The sequence below is a fragment of the Ursus arctos genome, unplaced genomic scaffold, assembly GCF_023065955.2.
Source record: "Ursus arctos isolate Adak ecotype North America unplaced genomic scaffold, UrsArc2.0 scaffold_24, whole genome shotgun sequence".
In the NCBI taxonomy this organism is placed as follows: domain Eukaryota; kingdom Metazoa; phylum Chordata; class Mammalia; order Carnivora; family Ursidae; genus Ursus; species Ursus arctos.
This window is the reverse complement of record NW_026622919.1, coordinates 43,101,281-43,119,664: the sequence shown is the minus strand read 5'-3', so window position 1 is coordinate 43,119,664 and position 18,384 is coordinate 43,101,281. Positions and strand designations below refer to the sequence as shown.

Sequence of the window (18,384 nt, the reverse complement as noted above, 5' to 3'; positions counted from 1 at the left end):
TTAATGAAAAATGAGAGGAGCTATTCGTTCAACACCTATTTACCGGTTGTCCACTACGAGGCCAGGCTTGGTAGGTGTTGGAGCCATGCTGCCGGGCGGTACGTGCAGGTGGACATCAGGGAACTAACCTAGTTGGGGGTGCGGTTCTAGAAGGGCTTCCCTAAAGAAGTGACAGCAAGCAAGAGTCTCCGATGCAGGACACGGGGGGAGGATGAGGATGCGGACGCCTTCCTGGTGGTTCCCTGACACAGATGGACACCGGTGGTCCCACTTCACTGCCCCATCCGAGCTGGTGCAGCCAACAGTTCTGTACTGTCGACACGGTGTACATCGGAAGAGCTAACCATGTCCCTCCCCTGTCAGCTCAGCAGGCTGGTTAAGGTGAAGGGCTGAGACCAGAGTCCACCGGGTGGTCTTCCCTTTGGCTCGGGCCTTTCCTAGCGCTGAGAATATGGGCAGTTGCTCATCCTGGATTTCCTGATCTGTCCCTTTAAGGGATGCCACGCGGAGTAAACGAGGCAGGGCGCACAGACTGCTCTGCGCACAGCAAATGCCCGATTGCTTAATCAGGGGTAGTTAATGATGATTACTATAATTCTCGGGGCAGAACCCTCAGGAATGGCTTGACCAAAGAGGCAGTGCTCCTGCAGGGTTTTGCAGGACGAACTGGTGCTTCCCCCAAGGGAAGAAGGAGATGGTGTCAGGCAGAGGAAGCGACACGTGCAAAGGTACAAAGACATAAAGTAAGGGGTCCTACCGAGGGTCTGCAGACTTCTAGACTGCTTCTGTCTCCAAGTCAAAAAGCAACACTGCCCTAGACCAACACTTTTTGAAGCGGTCCTCATAGGGCCAGGGAAAGCAAACAGCGGGAAGCGGGCAGGGCTGGGAGACAGAGGGAGAGGGGCCAGTCCTTGGAGCAGGCAGGGGCATACACCCGCCTTTCCCCTGTGTACTGAGCAGACTCGAGGGGTTCAGGCCCTGAAAAGCAACACTCGCCCACTCCGAGCTGCAGGTTTTTTCCACCTGAGCATTGCAGGGATTCAGGAAGTCAGGGATTGGCCAGGACACCCTCCGTGTGACCCCCCGGGGCCAGGGAAGGAGAACTGGAAAACAGGGTCCCCAAGATCAGGCCTCCCACCACGTGGGGAAAAGGCAGGCCCAGGAACACAGAAATGCGAGGGCACGGCACCAGCACCGCCATCCGTCCTTGGAGGGTGCAACTCCTACCCAGTTAGCGCCGGGCCTGGCGCCAGCCCAGAGCACGGCACACCTCCTCGCCCCAGACCCTCCTGTCATCCTATGAGGCTGGCCTCCCTTTTCTCAGCAGAGTGAGGAGACTGAGAGCAGTTAGACGGAGCCCATGGCCAGCGGCTGCTGGCAGCCCTGCCAGGCTTCCCTGGGGCATCCTATCAGCCTCCTTTTCTGCCTCTGCCTGGTCACTGACCAACTCCTGACAACCTGTCCTCTCATTCAACCTCCTCCCCTGTCCCACCGCCCCTGTCCAATCAGGCCGCAACTCCCACGGATGGCCCAGGATGCCACTGAGCCTCTTGTCCCCCAAACGCCCCTCCAGCTGCCAAAGGTGGCCGACTCACGGCTGCCAGATGCAGACATGGTTGTAAGCCCCAAAGAACACTCTTCAGCGGGCCCCCGTACGGAGCCCTCATCTCTGGGCTGGACTGGCCTCACACAGTGTGCCCACAACGGCTCCTAGTTCCCTGTGTTCTGGGCTGCATGTCGTCTTCTCCAGGCCTTTGCTCATGCTGTGCTCTCCACCTGCAGTGCCTGCCCACCTCCCTAAACCCCCTTTCCACTGGGTCACGCCTATTCTTTTATAAGACTTCTTTTAGGGGGTGCCTGGGTGGCTCAGTCGGTGGAGTGTCCGACTCTTGGTTTCAGCTCAGATCATGATCTCAGGATCCTGGGATCAAGCCCCACGTCAAGCTCTGCGCTCAGCGTGGAGTCTGCTCCAGAGTCTCTCTCTCCCTTTTCCTCCCCCCTACCCCGCTCATGCCCCCCACCTTGAACATAAATAAATACAATCTTAAAAAAAAAAAAAAAAAAAAAGACTTCTTTTAGATTCCTGGTGAAGATCCACTCCAAGATGGGTTGAGTCCATTCTCAGAGTTCCCAGAAGGCCCAGGCATAGCTCCATTATGGGGCTTAAACATTACTTCAAGACCAGGGAGGACCCTAGAATGTGAGTCTGGAGGACCAGCCCTACGCCATCTGGCCCCTGCCCACTTCCCCAACTTCCTTTCACCCCATTCACCACCTCATTCTGCATTCAAGCCACATTGGCCTCCGCCAGGCCCTCTCCATGTCCTATTCCTTCTACCTCAGAGCCTTTGCACATGCTGTTCCTGCTGCCTAGAAGCTCCTTTCCCGTATTTCCATGTAACATTTACCCCTACCCCAGGACTCAACATAAACATCACAATCTCAGGGAAGCCTCTCCAAATCCGCAGATTAAGTGAGCACCCGCCGTCAGCCCGCTGCCTGTTTCTGCTGTCAAAGTAGCTGCACGTGGGTCATCACACGGAGAATGCTTACCTCTCCCCACCGGTGCCTTAAGACAAAGGACCACGTCGGTCGTGTTCACTGCTGTGCAATAGTGCCTGGCACATAGCAGGGGTTTAGAAAATGGCTGATGGTGCTGGAGGACAGACCTGAGCTGAAGCCAGGGAAGGCAACTTCCCCAGGCCTCTCGAGGAACTCTCAGGGCACAGTACCCGGATGCAAGATTCGTAGTATTCTCCTTTACGGAGCCTGGCGTTACAAGGCAGCACACCTCGGGGAGGAGATAAAAGCATTTGCTCTACTAAAAGCTGCTGTGACAGCTTCTGGCTGCTGCTGAGTGCAAGACGAGGTCAGGGAGAACTGAAGGAAATGCCAGAGGGGGCCCCAGGGGTCACACCAGGCCCCGGTACAAGAGCACAGCTCTCCCCAGCTCCTTGTATCCTGCCAGGGATGACACATCATCTCGCCTGGCATCGGAGCAGAGAGGGAGAGCGGCTGGCTTCACCCCTGGTCTCTCCCCTCAGGGGCTGTGCAGGGGGCTGAAAGGAGCCAAGCTGTCCCAGTGAGAGGGACAAATGAACTGTGGTACAGAGATTCCTGCAAGTCATGCAGGACTCCACTCTTGGGCGTTTCGGATTAATTTTTCTATCCCCCTTTGATGTTTCAGCTCTGTCCCCCTGCAGGCCTGTAACATCTAATTGCAAATTTCTTGAACTTGGTCCCATTTGGGAAATGCTGGCTCCCATAATTGGCGTGGTCTGACAGATGAAGAGGCGTTCTTGGGCTTATCAGACCCCAGGGACCTCCAAATCCCTGGATAGACAGGGAAGCCTAGAAGGCAGGAGAGGCATCTGGGAGGCCCTGGTCTCCGGCCACAGGGGGAAAGTGGGTACAGATGGCCTGACCTAACTGGGTCTGAGGGCTCACCAGGCTGAGGGATAACAGGAAAGCTGGGACCCGAAGGGAACAAACCAGAACCAGAGAGACCCTGACAGGGTATTGGAGGAGACTGGGGGCGCTTTGAGGCTGGCTGTGTGTTTCAGCCCAGAGGGCAACTCTTCGTTCACTTGACCAGTCTTTGCTCTGTCCTGTCAGTGCGAGGCCCTCACCGTGAAGTGGGCCTCCAGGTAGCAAAGGCTCCCCACCTCCAGGGGCTCGGGGACTGAAGGCTCAGTGACATACTCTCACCAGAAAAGGCAGAGGAAGTGGTTTGGCCACTTGCAGCCTGCTGCAGGCCTGGGAGTCAGGGGTCCTGGGCGTGGGTCCCAGCCCTGCCACTAGGCAAGGAGCCCAGCCTCCCTCTCCTCCTCCGAGAAATGAGGGTAAATCCCACATGGCCACATGGCCGTTAAATGAGTGAATGGCTGTTCAGTGCCGACCTCGGGGCCTGGAGTGTGGTGTGCATTAGACATGCGCTTGTCTCCAAATTTCTCTTTCTGGGTCCCTGATATTGAATCTTGCCCCCAAAAGGAGAGAAGCGGGGAGAGGGCGGGAAGGGAAGGCCTGGCAGGGCCTTGGAGGTACTCACTTGGCTCGCAGGGCGAGCTGCCGATCGTTGGGGCAAACCCACTGGTCGTTCCCACTGCCGAAGATGGTGTCGGCCATGCTTGGAGTGCCCAGCCAGGGCAGGGAGTCACATCTGAGATGAGAAGGGGGAAAAATCAAGAGCATGTCATCAGCTGGGGTGCAGCGGGCAGCCAGGGTCCCTCATGCACCAAGCACCGGCCCTTCTGGCGCATCCTTGTACCTGGCCGCCCGCAGAAGCCTCGCCATCAGAACCCTCCGGCTCAGTACGGCTCCCTCAAAGCTCCTCTTTCAAAAGGATCGTAACTTGGGAAGGTTAACTAGGTGGCTCAGGCGGCTAAGTGACCGGGTTGGACATGACTGGCAGGACATCAGAAGTTAGAAGCAGAAAGGGAGGGAAGAGGCACACCTCAGTAATCTTCAACTCGGTTGGTGGCCCAGAGGGCACTTGACTGCTGCCTCCCAAGTACAGCCCCTACCGTACCGGGCACAGTGCCTAGCAGGAGGGGCCGGGCCGGGGGGCACATAGCTAGACAGCCCGGGGAAGCCGCACGTCTCTCCCAAACCTGGGCGACCCGCCGAGGCCGCCCCAGGCCCAAGGGCGCAGCTAAAGTTGGCCACCTTCACAGGTTCTGCTCCCCAGCACGTTCTGCCGACCTTCCCCAGAGCAGGAAGGAGGGTGGGGAGCCGAGGCTACAACCAGGACCGCGGGAAGGCGGCACCCTCGGAATCCTGCCGGGAGGCCTCCGCTCTGGGACTGCCTGGTGCTTCAACGTCAGCCGCCTTCTCCTTCCACCAAGGCTATGAGCGGCTCTTTGACTATTGAGCATGCATGCTGACGGGAGTGTGTGTGTGTGTGTGTGTGTGTGTGTGTTGGGCAGAGAGAAGCGGGGGCGGGGGGGAAACTCAATCCCAGAGCAAAGATGAGGGGCTGCACTGAGTTACCCACACTGCCCTGGTCCAATCCCATCTAGACCAATGGATCAAACACACGAATCCTTCATACTCTTCAAAATTACTGAGGTCGGCGGGGTGCCTGGGTGGCTCAGTCGGTCAAGTGTCTGCCTTCAAGGGCTCAGGTCATGACCCTGGGGTTCTGGGATCAAGCCCCACATCGGGCTCCTTGCTCAGAGGGGAGCCTGCTTCTCCCTCTGCCTCTGCCTGCTGCTCCCCCTGCTTGTGCTCTCTCTCTCAAATAAATACATAAAACCTAAAAAAAAAAAAAAAAGCTCGTATTTGGATGTTCATAGCAGCATTATTCACAACAGTCAAAAAGTGGAAATAATTCAAATGTCCTCCAACTGATAAATGGAGACCATATGGAGTTAGCCACATACGATGGAATATTATTTGGCCATTAAAAATGAAGTACCAATACAGGCTATAACACGGCTGAACCCTGAAAACATTATGCTAAGTGCAAGAAGCCAGGCACAAAAGGGGCGCCTGGGTGGCTCAGTCACTTAAGCGTCCGGCTCTTGATCTCAGCCCAGGTCTTGATCTCAGGGTGGTGAGTTCAGGCTCTGCCCTGGGCCCCACGCTGGGCATGGAGACTACTTCAGGGGAAAAAAAAAAAAAAGCCAGTCACAAAAGACCACATGTTGTATGATTCCATTTACAAGAAATGTCCAGACCAGACAAATCCACAGAGGCAGAAAGTAGATTAAAGGTTGTCAGGGGCTGGAGTGCGGGTGACGGGAGGGAGGAAGGAGTACCTGCTAATGGGTTCCGGGTTTCTTTTTGGGGTCATGAAAATGTTCTGGAATTAGATTGTGGTGATAGTTGCACAACTTTGAGAATAAACTAAAACCAATGAATTGTATCCTTCTAGAATGAATTTTATGGTATATGAACTATATCTTATTAAACTGTTACAAAAATTTTGAGAATGCCAAATTATGTGGGCTGTATCTATTGATGCCACATTAGAAATAAAAACTGAAAAAATTTTAATTGTGATTCATCAAAAAACACTAAACCCATTAGATGTTCACATATTTTATTTAAAAAGCTATGTTTTCAGAACAAAAACAACTAGTGAAAATAATGGCTTTGTTTTACATTTTTAACAGTCTGTGTAATGTTCAGTTCAACAAAAGTCAGCTGGGTGTTCGTATCTGATTTTTTGTTCGATTTTTTGTGATTATGTGGTTTTGTTCAAGTACGTGACGGACGTCTGGACTCTCACAAATAGGTACTACAGTTGGAAAAAGGTGTTTTTCAACATTTTTCCAGGTCATTGTGGATATTCTTCTTTCATAGTGTACCAGATTCAACAGATGGTAGTTTCTTAAAGATTAGTTCTAACGTGGCATCTGAAACCATAGTAACGAACTTTTCCTTTTCTGTACATTTGTGAGAGAACGGGACGTAGTATTTTATTGTTATTATGAAAATAGTCTGACCGTGTGGATTTCCTGAAGGGTATTGGAGACCCCCCCAGGGATCCCTGGATCATGGTTTGAGAACTACTGTTCCAGACCAATGCTCCTGATTTCTACGATGACCAGCAGGGGGCAGCGTGTTGGCCACAGTTAACTGACCCACTCAGAGACCAAGGCCATGACCTTGACTGCAGTGGTCTCTCTATCCCATGCAGCACATCCAAGCACTTGCTCTTCACCGTGGGTCACCTTGGGAGAGAGCCCTGGGCACATCCAGCCCCTAGAGAGCCACATGTGGAGACCCTATGGTCAGGCCCGGCACTAGGATGCCAGCTTCACCAAAGGCCTCCTCAAATCAAAAGTCTTGACCTTCTCCCAAATGAGGCTAACATATGATCCAGGGAGACAAAGACAGGGTCAAAAATGACACACTCATCAAACAAGGGTAAACCAGCGTCCCACTTCCAGCCTTCAGCTCTACGCTCTGTTTTGTTGTTTTTCAGAATTTGTCATCTTGTGAATAGCACAATCTCACGGCCACGTGGGTGTGAAAAGCATTACTCTGTTCCAAGTAAACGTTTAGATCATACTACAGTTCATTATCCCTGTTTATTATTGTTTAAAAGAATACCCTAGGAGATTCAAGAAATAGAAGTGATGGGGGGTCTCCCTGACCAGAAGAGACCGTGCCTGGGTAAACTGGGCAACCAGTTGGCCATTTGTGATCACCTCCCAAGGGCCACTGTTCCTGCCACGGCCTGCAGGGGGCACCATGTCCCAGGCCACAGCTCCCAGGACTGGAGGGTCCTGAGCATTCCTGCCCCTCCAGGGGCAGCTGGACACAGTGAGGAGGGGTGGCCCCTCTGTTCTACTAGACACCCCCACAGAAGCAGGGGCACACCAGTGGTGACCCCAGAGGGTTGGAGCAAGCCAGGGAACTTCAGGGTGGGAATTCCATCTTCTGCAGAAGCTTCTAAACCTAGAGTGTGTGGGGCTGGGGAGGGGGTGTTGAGGAGAAAGAAGGGGTCCTATGCTCTCGGGCTCAAACCTTCACCTCCTTTATGGTGAGGACAGGTGGGGACATCCAGGAGAAGACAGCACAGGAGGAGAGGAGATGCTGTTCCTCACAGGCCGAAATCAATCTTTAGGGAATGAACCCCTTTTGTTCCTTTGGGTCACTTCCCAGTGGGGCAAGATCCTTGGGGATCACTGGCAAGAGAACCTCCAAGCTAACATTTATCTTTCCTCTGACCCATTTGAATTCTACTCCTCTTCCTCTCTTTTTAAAACTTTAGCCGAAGCAACTGCGACCACGCACAGGCCATTCTGCTCCGTTCTTCCTAAATCTCATCACTGTTTTTCCTAGTTGGACAGAAGAGAAACAAGAGAGGTTAAGAGACCAAGGAAAGGTCACACAGCTAACTGTGCTGGTCTTACTACACTCTTCGTTCCATAGTAATGTCTCTGCATTGGGTCCCCTTCCGCCCAAGGGTTTGGGGGCAGTGAGGAAGGGGGAAAGAAGACCCAAAGAGGAGAGAAAAGACCCAAGAAAGTCTGGCTTTTATGAAAACTTACTGGAAGGCCAGGAACCAGTGAGTTATCTTCCTTGGGCCTCCGTTTTCTCATAAGTAGCCAAAGGGGCTGAGACAGACAGGCTGGAGGGACCGCCCTGAGCAGTTCCAACACCTGAACCCCCCTGCCGAGCTGCAGGAGGGAGGCACAGGTGGCAGGCGGGGGGCTAGAGAAGGGTCCTGGGGCAAGAGACTGGTGGCTGCTCCAACCTGGGAGGTGGGAACTGAGCCCCAGGATGGGAGCAGTAAGGCCTCGCCCTGTCCCCCAGCCCTCTTGCTCCTGAGCTTCAGGAAAGGCAAGCAGAGCAGACGGATGTCACCTCCCGGGGCCTCGGGCTGTGAACACTGGCTCGCGGGGTCCCCGTTGATGCTAAAATCTGCTAAGATCACGGCTGAGCATGACCGCAGGGGTGGCTCCGCGAGAGAACTCGGGCTTCTGCCCAGGCTGCAGCTAACACAAGGCACAGCGGTCCTCCGCCCACACAGCGCAACCTCGGGACAGACGGCGAGAGAGAGGAAGGGCAGCTCGAGGAGCCACATTTTAGGAAACTGCCAACGGAGCCAGCTCGGGTTCTCCAAATCTCTTCACTCTGAGCCGCCAGCTCCCTGACTCGCCAGCCAAGCCCTGTCCCTGGCTCCCTGAACCCTCTCCATCCAGGGGCTCCTCTACCAAGCTGTGTGCTCACCACCAGCCAACACGCTACCTGCTGGGGCTCCGCTCCCCTCCAGCGGGACTCTGGGAGGAGGGCCAGGGAGGGCCTGGCCTCTTAAGAGCTGGGTCCTTAAAGCTTCCAAAGAGCAGGGCCACGGGAGTTGAACATGGCCTGCACTCTTGTATGAACAAATGCCAGTCTGTCTGGGTCAAAAATCAACTGATGAGGGAACCAAACAGGGGCTTAAAGAAGGCAAGTGAAAAGGCAGGAAATGCAAACCACACATTCTCCAGGGGCAGAGGGGCTGGGCCAAGCGCCTAGAGAGAAGCAAGGTGGCAGGGTCTGTGGAAAGAGGGCTGCACAGAGCTCTGGCCTCCTCTGTAAACAAGGAGAGACAGGCAGGCCTGTCTCTGAAGTCCTTCCGGCTGTGAGGGAGAGAAGCCTGAAGGAGAGAGGAAAGTGGTGTGTACGTGTGTGTGTGTGTGTGTGTGTGTGTGTGTGTGCATTCTGTGGAGGAAGGAAGACTAGGGCTGGGGGGCGGTGGGGGGGGGGGGTCAGACCTGGGAACCCAGAGTCCTCCACTCTACTGACAACAGGCTCCCATCTCCTCCCCTGCAGGCCTGTGGACTCTCCAGGGGACCCGTGTCCTCCTCCCTCTCCATCCCTGCAGCCCAGCACAGGGCCTGCTACAAAGCAGGTGCTCAGTGCCTCTGTTCAGCGGAACTGATTTCATCAGAGAGATGGCCGTCCGCAGACGAGGAGCGATTCAGACAAGCCAAACGTGCTCAGAGCAGAGCTGGGCTCCAACCATGCTCTGCGACTTGCTCACTCACAAAACACTTTGTCCCTCAGGACTCCCCACAAGGTAGTCAGCACGCAGGGGCTCCACGGCTGAGCCACCTCCCCTCCAAGAGGCCAGCATGCCGTAAGGCTGGGACGCTGGGCCTCCAGGTACTGCCTCCATCCTGCTGAGCGAGGCTCGCTGGGGAGTGCATGGGCTCAGGGGACCCCCGGGGGACCAGGAACAGGGACCAGGAAACGCCTGGTGATGATTTCCTGAGACAATTCTGTGGGGAAGGAGTTCATGAGCCTCAGGCAACCTTCTGAGGCAGATCTGTGAAAACAAACTTGTTCTTTCAGGGGGATTCAATTCTCCTCTCCCGAAAGTCCAAAGCTTGTCACCCCGGGCGTTAGTCACTGCAGACAAACGCTGCAGTCACGGCCGGCTGTCCCCAGCGGGCAACAGGCCGGCTCCTGGGCACTGCGGGGTGTCACAAGCAGGACCAGCCCCCACGCGCTCTCCACCGCCCCACGTGGAGCCTCCCGACGTCTCAATGTAAGGCCTCCCAGTTGTTTTCCAGTATTTCTGTAGAGACTTCAAATAAAATTGGATTCTTGCTATGCATCCGGTTTGGTTTTTTATCACATTGTACTTTCTCACAATATTAAAATTCCTCAAAAACATGATTTTTAATTGTTTAATTTAGCATTCTGGATATATTTGATCACTGTCCTGCTTGGGAGCACACAGATCGTTTCCAGTTTGTTCTATCATATTTCTATTCAACAGTAAAATGGATATCTGGGAGATGAACCTCTGTGCCTATCTGATCATTTCCTCAGGAGAAATTCCCCAGAGGGAAAGTACACTTTTTTCTAATGTATTGTTGAGACAATGTTTACCACAGCGACGTTCGCAGTCCCTCAAAGCTATCAGTCGCAGGCCTCCGCCTACTCTCTCCAAGGTGCTTCTGGAATTATCCACTACTTTTTGCAGTGACAGAGTTGCAGCTCTACCCCATTAGCCTCATGTGGATTTTGTATTTTTGATCCCAGAATTCAAAACCTATCTGGAGATCTCCAAAAGGGGTTTAATAATGCACACAGGCCTGTAATCACGGCAAAAGGCCTCCTCTCCACAGTCATATCTACTTGAAAGAAACCTTCCGTCCCCTTAAGGGACTTCGTGAGCTCAGAGTCCAGTAAAGTGAACACGGAGGTGGACACAGAGCCCCGAGTGACCTGGGTGGTCATGTAACACCCCTCCGGCCAATGTCTTCCTCCATAAAGGGGTGGGGGGCTCCCCCTCCACCCAGGCTCCTGGTGAGGACGAGATGAGAGCACACTGCGGTCAGCTCCACAGAGCAGCACACATCGTCACTAATCCAAGGAAACAGCGCTGTCAGATCCCCAACCTTCCCAAACTTACAACTGTTTAACAGTGCTGGGACACGCTGCAGCCCGTGCTGTCCCTGGGGTGACAGAGGGCAGGGTGCTGCGAAACAGCCTGCCCTTCGAGAAGGATTACACACACACACACACACACACACACACACACACGTACACACCCGTGGCTCTCTGCTCTGCCTGCCGGGGCCAGGGTGGGGACAAGAGGCAACTGCCCTATTACCAAAGCGAATAACCTCTTCCTTGGTGTGGTTACATCTTCGGCCTTTAGACTCTGGCATTTTCCGCCTCCTTGATTTTGTTTCAGGGAGACTTCCATGGAGACAAATGGGACAATGATCCCCCCATGTGCTGTGGATAGACAACCTCGTGGGAAGAGAAGAAATGATACAGAGAAAAGAGTGGGAATGAAGCAGGCAGAGCAGAAGGGCTCGGAGAAACCACAGGGCCTAGGAGGGGACACAGCGTGCAAAGGTAAACATAGTCACCAGCAAGTGCAGGATACTGGTTCCAAACAGCCACCGCGAGAGAACGTGCATCCCTCATCCCTCCGCGTGCGGTGCAGGGGGCTGTCTCTGAGCGGCTGAAGCACGATGAATGAACTGCGTGGCCCAGCCAAGAGCCACGGCTGACCACGGACTCAGGAACGATCAATGAAGGTCGTTCCAGGTTGGGGGGTGGTTGTTATGCAGCATTATCGTGGCAAAATATAACCGATACAAATGATATCTGGTAAACAAAATCCCCACCCTGACCTCAATACCCAGCCAAACCCCGCCCAGAGCTGTTTGGGGTTGGACTTCCAAACCTGTGAGCAGTGGGAGGCCTAAAGCCCAGATGGGGGAGGCAAACAGGAGACACCAGGGGCAGACAGAACCAGTCTGCTCCCACCCCCACACCAGAGTGAGGAGAGGGGGCTGGAGAAGGGCCCAGAACCTCCTCAGGCGTCCTGTGCAGGGCTGGGAAAAGGCTTCATCACGGAGCCAAATCTGAGCCAGCAGCCAGAGAGCGGCCGGGGAAGGCCTTGGAGCCTGCATTCAGCCCCCGGGGGACCCCCTGCTGCGAGCCTTCCGCCATGCCTGCCCAGGAGGGAGGGGAGAGGGGCCATTCACCTGCCACCACCCAGTCTGCCAGCCCAGACAAGCCAGCTGTGAGCGGCCGGGGTGGCAGGAGAGCCGGTGAGGGTCTAAAGGAGGGAGAAAAAGCAGGGATGAATATAAAAAATACTTGCCCCCAAGCTGCTGCTTCCCAAGGCCTCTGAGACACCGGTAAGAGCCCTCCGATCTGTGCCCAGGTATTAATATTCCAGGGAACCCTTAGCAACAGGCCTTGACATCTGGTCTGTTACCATGATACGGGCAACATGCTAATAGCAAGATAAGGTGAGCTGAGACGTCCATGTTCCCTCCACCTGTCACACTGCACTGGGAGGATCAAAGAGCCAGACGGGAAGCCTCAGAGGCCTGTCTGAAACCAGAGCGAACCTCTCTATGGAGTCTTGGGCTAATTGTGCATGAGGCAGGGCTCGAGGGTTTGGGAGATGAGGCCCCCTGAGGAAGCTACTGCCCGACAAATGTCCCTGGAACCCACCCTGGCAGCAGGTGTCCTGACAGATCTGCCTCCTCGGGTGACTCTTCCTTCCCCACCCTGCTCAGTTCTCTGCCTCTCTTGCCCAAACAATAGCAAAAGCCTTGCAGTTGGCCTTTGGACCTCCTGAGGACTCAGGCCCTTCACTTGCAGCCAGAGAGGTCAGTCCCACTTAGAGCTTAGGTCAGAACCTGTGATTCCCTTGTTCAAAAACCTTCAATGGCTCCCCACCGCCAAAGGGAAAAAAAAAAACCCAAAGCCACGTTTGAGGTCATCCATGATCTGGCCCGAAATACCCTTCCAGTCTCACCTGCCACTACATCCCTCCACAAAACTCATGGTCTAGCCACTGGGAACCTGGACGCGTTCTGGCCTCTCGGCTCTGTCTCCAGAACTTCTCATGTGAAACGTTGTTGCTGCACACTGTCGACCTGCAGCGGCCTGGTTCCACCTCTCTGGGAATTCCCTCACTCCTCCCCACCCAACTCCTGTTTGGACACCACCCCCTTGCCTCCCCCCAGCATTTCATCCCCCTTTGTACCCTGGGGTACCTCTGTTACCCATAAGAAGACCACAGCTCCCAGGACGCAGCTCGGTGTCCCTGGGCTAGCACGGTGCTCGGAACGTGGCAGGTGTCGGTCCACCTTTATGGACCTAATACTAACCTTCGAGAGCTGACCGCAGCCCATGGACTAACGCCCAGCCTCCCCGGCCTAGAACCGAAGGCCCCACAGTGTGACCCTCACATTTCCTTAACCACGTGCAGGCCCATCCCCTGCACAGGCCTCATGGGTCCTGCTTCTAGCCCACTCTGCAAAGTGGTTTCCACCAACTAGAACCATAGGAAATCTAGAAAGGACCCCAACTCTTGAGGAATGGTCAACAACAGTGCATCTGGGCACAAAGGCACAGTCAATATCACAAATGACGAATGACCTAGACGAGGCTTTACGGCAAGATTCGGTACAAGAAGTAGACGCAATGACGGCACGGGGGCCCAACCACATAGCCACGCGGGAAATGCAGAGTCCACACGTCAGAGTACAGTTTGGCATTGGGGGTGAGTTTATTTCTATAAGCATTTTCTAAGGGTAAGTAAGGCACCCTACCTGTCCTCGGGGCTCCGGCTCACATTCCTCCTTTTGGGTGGGGCTCTCTAAGACCCGCAGGCCCCGTTCGGATTCTGGCAGCCTTTCTTGTCTGTGGCCTTCCAGGCCAGCCAATACCAGACACCCCGTGGCCCATTCCGTGGCGCATCCCCACTGAGTCACAGAGCTAGGAGTTGACTGTGGTCCCTCCGAGAGGCAAGAAGCAGCCACTGTTGGCTCCGTCGCCCTCACTCATTCCACAAACCAGCACTGAATGTTGAGTGCATCTGAGTTTGCTGCAGGGTGAGCTGGGGCAGTTCTCTGTGCCCCCAGAAGGCCTCCCGCGGCAGGGTCTTCTCCCCAGCGCAGTAAATCCTCACCCACGATGCCCACTCTGCTGGGCCCAAACCCCTGCCTGTCTCTTTGTCTAACTGAAACCGTCTTCTCATTCCCAGGCTGAAAGGCTGTGGAAAGCCTCCAACCGAAATGAGATGCAAACCATCCCACTTCTTCCCCCTCTCACTTCCAGTGCCAGCCCTCCAATTTTAACAGCCGCACACTCTGCCTGCATGTCCCCAGAGGCACAGCTCGCTTTTGTTACTTCTGAAAGGCCTAAAACAGGGCAGGTACAAGTCCCAGATGGAGGCACTCCCAGCTGGCGGAGCCCCGCCCTGGGGTAACCAGACCCCCTGGGCCAGGCTCAACCTGCACCCTGCAGGAGGAAGGGCGGCCTCACAGGCCCCGCGCAGTGGTCCGTTCCGCATCGGCCCACACGGTATCTGTCTCCTAGTGCTGCTGCAACCATTTACCACAAACGGGGAGGCTTATGCAGTTCTAGAGCTCGGAAGTCCAAACCCGAGATGTTGACAGGGCCAAGCTCTCTCTGAAGGACCTCGAAAGGAATCTATCCCACGTCTCTCTTTTGGCTGCCAGGGTTTGCACCGCAGTCCTTGGCGCTCCCTGGCTTGAAGCTATGGCATCCGATTTCTGTGTTCATCTTCATGTGGCCTTCTTCCCGTGGTCGTCTCCCTGCGCCTCTCACTATACGGGACCGAGACCAAGGGGACTCCAGGATGACCTCATCGGAACAAAGGACAACCGCAGTGCCCCTATTTCCCAATAAGGCCACATTCTGAGGTGCTGGGGGTAGGAATTCAACATATCCCTCTGGGGGACATGATTCGCCCTGTAACACAGGGCAACAACAGAAACCGGAGGCCTCCCCTGGGAACGGGGACAGAGGCCGTGAGGACCCTTCGGTGTGTATGCACAGATGCTCCAGTTGGTCTAAAATGCCTTCTGGGGGCGCCTGGGTGGCGCAGTCGTTAAGCGTCTACCTTCGGCTCAGGGCGTGATCCCGACGTTATGGGATCGAGCCCCACATCAGGCTCCTCCGCTGGGAGCCTGCTTCTTCCTCTCCCACTCCCCCTGCTTGTGTTCCCTCTCTCGCTGGCTGTCTCTATCTCTGTCAAATAAATAAGTAAAATCTTAAAAAAATAAAAAATAAAAAAATAAAAAAAATAAAATGCCTTCTGGAGTTTCTAGGTGCAGGAAACTAGGAGAGGAGCCCAAATCTAAGACAGCTGTCATGGCTGATGTAAAAAGAGGATTCAAGAAAACAATCTCTGGGATGCCTGGGTGGCTCAGTCAGTTAAGCGTCTGCCTTTGGCTCAGGTCATGATCCCAGGGTCCTTGCTCAGCGAGGAGTCTGCTGCTCCCTCCCACTCCCCCTGCTTGTGCTTGCCCTTTCTCTCTCTCTCTCTGACAAATAAATAAATACAGTCTTTAAAAAAAAAAAAAACCCAACAATCTCCTCTGGTCATTGCTTCTCTTGGGAGTTCTTAACAGGGGAGCTGTGACCTCGGATGGGAATAAATTATACCTTTATTTTTATTAACCTGCAACTGAAATTGTCTATTTTCTTTCACTATGAATGTAGGCAACACATCGTAGTCATATTACCAGCGCCTGTGGCTTGGCCGTTAAGAGACCAGCAGATATTTGCATATCACAGAATTGCAGCTATCTCCAAGTATTATTTGTGTTCATCACTACTTCAAATTCCATCAGTTGTTAGACCTACTGTCAGGTGGTTTACCTAATGATTCAAAAAAGAAGGACAGAGATTACTGTATCAAAAGCTTGTTTTTAAAAAGCACCTGATAACTCTAAGTCAATATAACTGGCACCTCTGTAATCCTGTTTGCGCATTTAAAATCATTATCTTGAGAAAGGTTCCACAGGATTCACCAGACTATCAAAAAAGGGTCGATGGCACAAAAAAAGAACAGGAGATGGAATCAGAGCTGAATTAAGGTTACCAGAAAAAACAGGCTTTCAGGGTGATCAGGCGTCTGTGGCCCCAGGGGCTCTGCTTGGAAAATGCCCCAGTCCTCCTGGGGCGGCCAGGCACCTGGCTTGGGGTACATGGTAAGGGGTGTTAGAGCTGCTTGTCTTTTAGCAAAGACAAGCCTGTGTCCATGTAGGTGATGTGTGCGTCTGAAAGTCATAGGCAAACAATTTCCGCGAAGGAAATCTGAGTTTAGTTCACCCCTGGGAGTTGTTGCAGAAACTTCTCCATGAAGCAGAGAAACCTCTGGAAGGAAGCAGATGCACCCCTTCTCACCTGCTCAGTACAGTCCCAATCTTCAGGTATGCGGACGGGGGCAGTCCTCCAGGTCCCCGGGGCAGCTTCGGCACCGCCGCCACCCCCAGCGGCCTCCTCACGGCCCCGCCAGGACACCGGCTCTCAGGTGGTTCTTCTCAGGCTGCGCCAGGTACGTCTCCATTCTTCTTCCACCCACTCCACTGGAGCCTGGGCGGGAACCCTGGCCCTGGCTATTTGCTTAAAGCCAGCAGCCAAGGCAAGCCCCAGCCGACCTAGCCTGCTATCTGCCAGCCAGCTGTCCCCTCTCATTCGTGGAAACACAAACAGATGTCTCTCTGTTCCAACTCCAAGGTTAAGTACTGCACTGCCAGGTGCCAGCTGTCAACTTCTCTGCGTGCTCCCCGTTCCCCTGGTAGAGGCTAAGACCCCAAACAAATGGGGGTGCCCACCCTGAATGCCCACGGTGAGGGCTGCCAAGGACTCAGGCACAAGAGAGGAGAGACACCCAGCACATGGCGTGGCACAGAGGAGACGAGCAGGAGAAAGGCCAGACGGGACCAGCAGCATCTTGCTGTAGTCTTTGAGGATTTTAGGAGCAGCCTACCAATTAAACTGTATCTGCAAACGCCCAGTTGGCCCTGAGCTATCCATCGGGAGAGGGAAAGCAGCCGGCTTTATGGGGCACCACCAACCTGCCATGCCTGTCACAGGCCAACCTTCGGAAATTCATCCCAATCCCAAGCGGATGGCTTGACCGTCATCCCCTTCCAGAGAAGGAGCTGAGACCTGCTGCTTGAGAGGGGCAGCCTCAAGGCCCCCCAGCTGGCCCCTGGCACTTTTGGTCACCTTCTCTGTCCCCCATGGAGCCCTGGCTATGGCACGTGGCAGCTACTGAAAGTGACAGACCAGGCGTAGTCTGCAGGCATTTCCCGCGCTCCCAGCACGAGGGAGTGTGCCAGGAGCTCACAGACACGGAGACATGCAGAAACTGGCCAAATAGTTCCGAGAAGGCTCGGGGTTCCCTGGGTCACGGCAGCACTTGGAAGCTGCCCCGGCCCGCCTTAGAGCCCGCAGAGCAGTGAGGCACGAAGCCACAGGTCTCTGACGGCCCCTGCTCCCCACCATTCCCACTGCCTGACCCAGGTGCTCAGCCAGACCTCAGTCACCCTAGGATCCTAAGTGGTTCACCTGCCTCCACGCTCCCCCGCCCAGATGCAGCTTACCCCGCCACCAGACGGGCCCCAGCAAAGCCCGGCTCTACTCAAACACTGCCAAATCAAGCCCAGCATCCTCACCTGGAAGTTCCTGGCCATCCACAGGCTCTACCCCACCTTGCCAAATTTGTCCCCAAACACACAGAAACACTTGGCATTATCCCCCATGTCTGAGCCCACACCTCTTCCAGGCAGCCCTCTTGCTGCCCCCCACTCCACATCTACTGCCCCAGCCTGAAGCAACTGCTCCCTCCCTGACATCTTCATAAACGCTTTTTACCCCTTCCCAGCACGTGACAGTTTCTGGTGGCTTATGAATGTGTCTGACCTTTCCCATCGGACCAAATGCACCCTGGGAGCAGGACAAGCCTCGTGCCCGGACGACGCTCCAGACGTGTGCACTGGAAGAGAACTGAGAGTCCCGGATACACCCATTCATCCAGGGTCCACTGATTTCAGACAAGGGTGTCAAGACCGTTCAATGGGGAAACGAGCTTCCTTTCTACAAATGCTGCTGTCACAACTGGGTAGCCACAGGCAAAAGTAGGAAGTTGGACCCTTACCTCACACCACTTAAAAAATTGTAAACGGACTGAAGAATTAAAACTATAAAACTCTTTGAAGAAAATATAGGGGTAAATCTTTACAACCCCAAACTTAGCTGTGGTTTCTTAGATAAGACATCAAAAGTGTGAGCAACAAAAGAAAAAAAACCCAGATAATCTGGTCTTCATCGACATTAAAAAGTGCACCAAAGGACACTCTCGAGAAGGTGAAAAGATGAGCCACAGAATGGGAGAAAATATTTGCAAATCATGTATCTGATAAGGGTCTAGTATTCAGAACAAGCGAAGAACTCTTCCAGCTCAACAATAAAAGAAAACTCAATTTAAAAATGGACAAAGGACTTACACAGACATTTCTCCAAGGCACATGTACCCATGCCCAACAGCACATGAGAAGATGTTTGACACCATCAGCATGAGGGAAATGCAAACCAAAACCACAATGAGACGTCACTTCACACCTACCGGGATGGCGAACATTT

General features: G+C 54.0%; 1 protein-coding gene across 1 annotated transcript in view; it reads right to left on the bottom strand.

Annotated features, from left to right (window-relative positions):
- RPH3AL (rabphilin 3A like (without C2 domains)) overlaps positions 1 to 18,384 on the bottom strand; it is a 141,131-nt gene that overhangs the window by 83,659 nt on the left and 39,088 nt on the right. Inside the window, 1 exon segment of the mRNA XM_044390830.3 lies at positions 4,049 to 4,159. Coding sequence (XP_044246765.1) covers positions 4,049 to 4,125 — 77 coding nt within the window. The 5' untranslated portion in view covers positions 4,126 to 4,159.